This window comes from Lolium rigidum, chromosome 1 (assembly GCF_022539505.1).
Source record: "Lolium rigidum isolate FL_2022 chromosome 1, APGP_CSIRO_Lrig_0.1, whole genome shotgun sequence".
Classification (NCBI taxonomy): Eukaryota; Viridiplantae; Streptophyta; class Magnoliopsida; order Poales; family Poaceae; genus Lolium; species Lolium rigidum.
This window is the reverse complement of record NC_061508.1, coordinates 60,570,675-60,578,753: the sequence shown is the minus strand read 5'-3', so window position 1 is coordinate 60,578,753 and position 8,079 is coordinate 60,570,675. Positions and strand designations below refer to the sequence as shown.

At 46.6% G+C, this 8,079-nt stretch overlaps 1 protein-coding gene across 1 annotated transcript in view; it reads right to left on the bottom strand.

The window, feature by feature from the left end:
- Window positions 1-1,820, bottom strand: part of LOC124708593 — a 2,006-nt gene extending 186 nt beyond the window's left edge. Inside the window, exons 1-3 of the mRNA XM_047240278.1 lie at window positions 864-1,820; window positions 594-770; window positions 1-423 (exon numbers count right to left, since the gene is read on the bottom strand). The exon at window positions 1-423 is cut by the window's left edge and continues 186 nt beyond it. Of these exons, the coding sequence (XP_047096234.1) occupies window positions 1-423; window positions 594-770; window positions 864-1,820 (1,557 nt within the window). The remainder of the gene's footprint in view (window positions 424-593; window positions 771-863) is intronic.
- Between the last annotated feature and the right edge of the window lie 6,259 nt (window positions 1,821-8,079).

The window sequence follows — 8,079 nt, the reverse complement described above, 5'->3', positions numbered from 1 at the left end:
TGTAGGGTGATTACTTGTGGGAGTAAATAGTATCAGTTGGTTGAGACGAGTAGACTTCTTCAGCACAAGCCTTACCAGCTGCATCTCATTGTCGCGACCCCTGAAATTAATCATCTTCAGCAACATAAGGTTCTCAAAAGCCTCTGATTGATCTTCGCCTAGCTCATCTTCCTCTGAAGGCTGTTCCTCTAGCTCATCTTCCTTTGCTGCCTCTCCCTCTGACAGCTCGTTCTCCAGCTCATCTTTCCCCGGTCCCTCAAACAAATCTTCCTGTAGCCCATCTTCCTCTGACAGCTCTTCATCTAGCTCAGCTTCCTCTGGTGGCGCTCCCTCTGACAGCAATTCCACTGGCCGATATCTTCCTCTGATTCTGGTCCATGATAGTTCTTTCTTTGGAGCACATTGATAGTCCCTTGCCGGAAGCTGCAAGAGGGAACAGTGATAAGCATTCAAACCAACTAGGCACATCAAGAGAAAGCAACAAAAACATGAAATACTATCTGAATGCATTTCTCAAGGTCATCCGGCAATTTCTTTAGCAGTGCATATCAACCAGGGTCCATACAAAGGAGTATATAACAGCTGCGGCTCACCTGCACAAATAGCCTCTCCAATCGAGGGCCGCAGCAGTTCATGAGGAAAACATAGATGTCATCCATGTTTTCATTGGACATTCCAAACATCAGCAGCTGAAGCTCTCTCAAATTGTCCAACTTGCGAGGTGCGGCATTGCCGGCAACTGATCTGGCACGAGTACTGGCAGACACTGTCTGCAAGGTGGAGCAAAGAACAAGATTATGAAGTAAGTTAGTACTGGAAGTCTAGGATCAACAAGATGGCATGAAATGCAGTGGGCGACGAACCTGCAGGGCGCTGCTGCAGAGGGTAAGCACAGTGAGGTTGGACAGGTTTGTGAGTAATTCAAGCCAGTTCCTGCGCAGCTGATCGGATTGAGGTTCCGGTGCATAAGACACCCACTCGCGAGCGGGTCGCCTGAAGCAGATGCAAAGGTGGGCGAGCTCCGAGGTGGCCGGGATGCTGTTGGCAGCAATGTAGGCTCCGCTGTAGCGGAATGACCGGAGGCTGACCACCCCGTTGGCAGATATACTGGTGAGAAGTGGGCATTCTGCAACGGTGAGGCTCGTCAGGTGAGCCCCAGCCCTCACAATGGTGACGAAGGTCAGGCCTGCGCAGTAGCGCAAGTCGAGGCTGCGGAGGAGGGGGCAACCATCGACAAGGTGTAGGAGTGCAATGTCGGAGAGGTAGACGCGGCGGAGCTGGATGACCTCGAGGGCGGGGAAGGCACAGGAGCAGAGGGGGTTGCCGATGGTGATGCCGCGGAGGGAGAGGCGCGTGAGGTGGGGGTCGTCCGGCTGTAGGCGGAACTGGAAGTCGGAGCTGGGGGACGTTGGGTCGACGTAGTGGACGCGCAGGTCCTCGACGGCGCAGGCGGCGGCGTAGTCGATGCAGCGGCGGAAGGCCTCCTCGTCGAGTTCGCCGATGCCGAACGAAAGGGCGAACCGATCGAGACGCCGCAGCCCGCGCCGCTCGAGGGTCTCGGTAATCGGTTGCGAGGACTCGTAGGCGGCGAAGCGGACGTCGAGGGAGGAGGGCGGCGGCCAGCGGCGCGTCCAGAGCGCCTCCCACTGGGTGGAGAGCACGCCCGTGCGGATGGCGGACTTGAGCGGGAGGAGGCAGAGAACCTGCAGCCGCAGCGCCTCCGGCAGCGCCGAGATGCGGTCCTCCGCGCCTGGTTGTCCTTCCTCGTCCTCCTGCCGCGTCTTCGTGCCGCCGCCGGGATGGGGCGCCGCCGCCGCCATTTCTCCCCTTGACTGCGGACGGCTCCCTGCCGGACCACCGGTTAACACTCTGACCGCTGTGTTTTGGGCCGGGCCTACCAAGCTCGTACCGACCGACCGACCGGCCCAAAACCGACACTGCAGCCTGCAGGGAGGGCTTCGGTTTCTGTATTTTTCTTCTTCCTTTTAATTTTTTTCCCTCTTCCTTTTAAGAGAGAATTCCTTATTTGGCGCTGGCTGATGTTTGTCTTCCTTTTTTGGCCCTAGCAAATTTTTTCTTCCTTTCGTGACCCACAAAGTTTGGTTGATTCCTTATTTGGCCCTCTAGTACAATTTAAGCACTAAGATGACCATTTTGCCCCTTCTGCAATATGCTGTCAAATTTTTGAGTTTCATAAAAATCTCAAATTTATTCTAGAAATACATGTATATGCTTGGGATGTACGTGCAATGTTTCGGGCACAAACTCGTTTTATTTTGGGCTGTGAAAAGAAACAAAAAGCTGACATTATATAGGCGTATAGTGTACGTATAGTCTGTCAGAAATTTGTCTTTTTTGTATCTTCCAAAATACGATGTATTTTGGGATGAAATTTCTGTCGTGCCTGTGGATTGTCTCTATGTTTGTGCCTATTTAATATCAATTTTTTCTGGAGTTGTGGAAATACAAAAAAAATGCAGTAGTTTCCGGAATAAATTTGAGTTTTTTCCGGAATAAATTGTAGCAGGGGCAAAATGGTGCGCTGGTGCGCTGGTACCAGCCATAGTGGGGATCGTTTTTTAATAACCAACTAGTATATCACAACTTTTTAGTGCAATTTTGTCACATATTGCAGCAGGGGCAAAATGGTCATCTTAGTGCATAAATTGTACTAGAGGGCCAAATAAGGAACCAACCAAACTTTATGGGTCATGAAAGGAAGAAAAAATTTGGCAGGGCCAAAAAAGGAAGGCAAACTTTAGACAGGGCCAAATAAGGAATTCTCTCTCCTTTTAAGATAAGATAAGACTCGTCCATCCTCCCAAAAAGGACTCTTCTTGTGTCTGGCTTGTGAGGGCATATTCCGCTAAAAATATTTTGTTTGTGCTCTAAAGAAAAATGAAAGAGGTGCTTTTCATGCATAGATGAATATAGTAGTACCGTTCCATAATTCTGGTCTAGGTCTTAGTCCACAACGAGAATTATGAAACGGACGGAGTATGGTACAATAGGGTGTGCACACTCATCCATCTTCACGCGTGATCAAGACATATCCTGGAGACTAGTGAAGCTGAGCTTTTAGATTGATGAAGTCGGTATAAACACCTCATTAGTCGCTATTAATGGAACTTGGTTTGTGTGTAACAAGAAATAATTGTCCATTTTGTAAAATGTTGTGGATGGAGTATGCATCGGAGGAAGACATGAAAAATTCAAAATAAGATTCAAAAGCAATACTAAACATAAATGATCGTGGCCACTACAACTTAACAATCTCTAGCTAAATTGCACGCTAGATCTCACTCATGCTATGCATGGTTTTGTAATCTTGTATGTAGCGCAAGAAATTGCTATAAAAGTATTTTTCTATAACAAGAAATAATTGCCCATTTTGTAAAATGATGCGGACTCCACTGCCAGGCATCGCATGAGAGGCTCTGAGATATCAACGTTTATCCGAACACGCAGATACTCTCCCCATTCTCTACCCTTCTCATCGACCTCTACCTGCACCACCTCACCGATGTTGCTAGCGAGCGGGGCGCCCCTCTCTTTATTCATAAGAGGAAACGGCATGCCATAGACCCGAACCCATATCAGGAGCCGATCGAAAATCACATCAGTAGGCTGAATACGTGGATCAAACTCTTTCAGAAGAATGGCATTCTTTCCCAGAAGCCACGGCGATCCATTGATCACCCTGCGCTTATCAGCCTATGACTCAAATTTTGCTAGGAACAAGTTAGGCCCCATAGATCTTACAAACATACCTTTGGGATTACCCCATGCCGCTTTCAGGACTGCTTTGATCGTGTCTACATGCAAGGTATTGGGCGCCATAACCTTCCCCATGAGTGCCCACTCGGGGCCGTTGAAGACATCCTGGCTGGAATCATCGAGGACAAATACCTCGCCTCCTTGGCCGTGAGCTTGAGCCTGCCCATCATCGCCGCGACGCCATCGCTCGCTTCCGTCTCTGGCACCGACGCTCCGTCGCTCACCGCCTCCACCGGATTTTTCTGCGCGGTGGGACGATCCAGATTGGATCTCACCCCCGCCGCCGCACCACCGTTCGCCGCTGCTAGCCTCTTGTCCGCCATTGATGCCCGGCCTCAGTCACCGATCCACCCGCCACCAAGGGTGGGTAGCAAAACTAGGTTTGCCCCTTCACCCCGAACGGGAGAGAAGAACCGGCACCAGAGGACGAGCACCACGACAGGGAGGAAGGGCAGCAACCGCGATCGCAAGAAACACAGGTGCACCGCCGAGATCGATCTCAGGAGCACCAAACAAAGCCTCGAAACCCTAGGTTCGCCTCATCGCCAGAGTGATAGGAAAACCCTAGGAAAACAGGCACGCCACTCTGCTGTCTTACGGCTGATGAAGTTTAGTGGTTGCTTGAGACGCCATGGTTTAGCGAGGTCGCCACTAAATATTGTCACGCCTTTGGACGACACAGTACAGAGAAGATATCTCGGAAAGAAAAACTTTACACGAGGATTACATTTTGAGCGAGAACACGAGGATTACATACAGGTACATTTTTTTTTACAACCCGTACTCAGAAGATCAGAACTAATCGATCATTCTCGTGGGCCTTGATGCTATTTGGGCCCACGATAGCCGGCCCCTTCCGCTCACTCTTGGTCTGCTGGCTCTCGTCTCCCTCTCTCTCAGGCAAGAACAGCTTCCAGAATCCAGAATCAAGATCGATCTGACCGAGGCCGCCACGGCGGCGCGTCCCTGAGAAAACTTTTGCCACCTCGCCATACTCTCCTCCTCGCCGGCACTTCCCCATTGCTTCCTTCGGCGTCGCAACCGGCGCTGCTCCGTCGGCGGTTGCGCATGGATGCACGTCGCCGTACTCCGCCCCACGCCTGCCAAGCGAAGCGCGCGGAACCGAAGGATAGAAGAGGGAGCCGCGGCGGAGCGGGAGAGGCGGCGGACGCTTGAGGTGAGTTGGACTGAACCTGGGGTGAAGTGAATAGTCCCACATCGCTAGTTGGCTGCGATTCGCACCGATATATAAACGTCCTTCTCAGCGAGGATATCAGTCCAAGTAGCATAGGGATAGAGTAGTGTAGGTGTGTATAGGGTTAGGGTTAGGGCGCAGTAGAGGGGGGGAGCTATGCACCGGGGGCGCGGGAATAGGGGGGAGCTATGCCCTAGGAGACGGTGGGGGGCGGGGGTAGGGGGGCTGGTATGCCCAGCGGGACGGCCGGGGGCGGGGTAGGGGGAGGAGGCTATGCGAGCCTCTACACAGGGGGGCGGCTACAGGGGGGAGCTATGCCTCTCAGAACTATGGCCCTAAAGGGGGGATTTGGGGGGTTCAAATTCATTACCTTTCCAGTATGGTAAATAATTCTTCTACTTGTAATGAAATCCTTTTTTTTTTCCTTCTGAGAAATTGCTTTTCCCACTGAACTTAGTTTGAAAAGAAAATCCAGAGAAAAGTGCATTTGTGTGACAATGCTTTGTGGTCAACAATAGTTGTGATTAGTGTTCTTGTGTTGGAGCATGTGGGAAGAAAACTACGGAAGGGTAAAAGGATAAGTAGATGTCCATCTACTAGCTCAGGTCTCATCATGACTATGTTATTTGACCAGATTATTTCATCTTGATGTTATATGGTTTCAACAATAGTAGGATTTTTTGTAAAATTGTGAGCAGCAAATACTCTTCTAGAACTCGGTTTTGCATTTTTGTAGCTCCTGATGAAATTAGTGTTAGAAGAAAATCCATTGACAGGAAAGAACATTAGAGCAGCAAGAAAATGTGAGAAAGGTTCTGGTGAGCTCTCATGACCCAATTTGTTTTGAGACCAGCGGCACCAATGCCGGTTCTGTGTTGATGTTCATATTTTATATGCTGGTTTTGCCCCGTTTCTGACTTTTGGGTTTTTCCCATTTCATCATCGTCCCAGAAAGTGCGGGGATGTAGCCAACTTAATTCGTTCGTTACTTGTTGAGCAGGTTCACGTGTGGAGTAATTTACCGACAGACTCAGTTATGGTGAAGCGGGAGTATTACTAGCTTGGATGAAAGGTTTTTCATGTTATTTATGGAGCAGGGCTCATCCCGGCTCAACGTCTTACCATCATCACCTGTTGCTGCGTCTCAGCCATTGAACCCGTCTGATGACTTCCCTGGTTCCAAGCTTGCTGATGCACCAGAAGAGAATATTAATGGGAAGCATGAACCTGTGGTTGCTAACCCGTCAAAAGAGCCGACCCATTCATCAAAGCCCCTGCTCATCCCACTTATGTCTGTTCTATGAAGAAGCCCCCTTGGTGCAAAGAAGATTGGTGGTAAGGCTGGAGGGCTCGGTGTAAAAAAGCTAACTACAAAGGTAATAGTTTTAGATCAAATGGGCTATTATTGTTTCTAAATTTAGATGGCTTCAAATCTTGTCAGGTGTATGCATGTCTGTAGGTCCAAGGTTCTAAAAATATCATAGTACCATGGGCTAACCTTTGCCATTGTGCCTCAAAGGCTCAGGTAAAATCTGTGTTAGATTGCAGTGCTACAATTTTTTTAAAAGTTGTAACCAGGTCTGCTACAGTACATCTAGTTCTATTAGTATCCATTTTGACAGTGAGTGCAAAATCTTGCAGATAGAGTTTTTCTTTCCAAGTAATACAAATTGATTAAAATAAAATAAAATTGTTCTTCTACTCTGTATGAAATCCTTTTTTTTCTTCGGAGAATACTACGAACATGCCTTTTTTTTCTTCCCACTGAAATTAATTTGAAAAGAAAAAAAATGCATTGCATAGCACAATGCTTTGTGGCCAGCAATGGATTGTGTGCAATATTGATTACCTATTCTTGTGATGGAGCATGTGGGAAGAAACCACGAAAGGGTCAAAGGATAAGTAGATGTGATATTATGTCATTCCTTCTTCTTAGCGATGTTATCTACTAGCTCAGGTCTCTTGCAATATAATTTTCTTCTGTAAACTTCATGATTATGTTACTTGACCAGATTATTTCATATTCTTGTATGTTTTGGCTTCAACAATAGTAGGTATTTTTTGTAAAATATGAGCAGGAACCATAATAGTCAGTACTACTCAGTTTTTAATAGTTTTAGATCAAATGGGCTATTATTGTTTCTAAATTTAGATGGCTTCAAATCTCTTCAGTTGTATGTTTGTCTGTAGGTCAAAGGTTCTAAAAATATCATAGTACCATGGGCTAACCTTTGCCATTTTTAACATTTTCAATGACAGACAAATGAAAGCTTGTATGACCATAAACCTGAAGAGATTAGTGTTCTAAAAATTTAGATGGTTTTGCATTTTAGTAGACGGTCTTAATGAAATTAGTGTTATAAGAAAATCCATAGAAAACGAAGAACATTGGACCAGAAAGAAAAGGTGTTAAAGTTTCTTATGAGCACTACAAGTTCTCAGGAATCAATTTGTTCCGGGACCAGGAGCGCCATGTCGGTTTTGTGTGGATGTTTGTATTATGCCGATTTTGCATGTCTGTGAGCACTACATAGTACACAAGCATGAAATACTTCTAGTATACCAGAAAGAGAACACTTAAATTAAAATAATTTGGTTCTTCTCATATGAAATCCATCGTTTTTTTCCTCATATTTGGTTAGAGCACAAGATACAGTGCGTTATATGTAATGTTGATAAACTGTTCTTGTGTTGGGTTTGTTGGAGTATGTGATAAGAAAACTAAGAAAGGATAAGAAAATATATTATCTTTTTTCTTCTAGCTGATGTAGACCTCTTTTTTTTTTAAAAAATTCTAGCTGATGCGAGACCTTGTTTCTAACAAGAAACTTCATGGCTATGTGCCTTATTCCTTCATATCATATTTAGGCTTAAAGTTAGTAGGTACGAGTAGTACTCTTTTCGTCCCACGAAACATGTCGAAGATTTGTCTAAATTCGGATGCATCTAGACACTAAATAGTACCTAGATACATCTGAATTTTAACAAATCTCGAACATGTTCCATGGGACAGAGGGAGTAAAATATATGTGTAGGAACCTAAACCTTCACATTTTCGAGCACATGTTTTGTTCATCGCTGAAGATCTCGCATGTGACCTATAACCA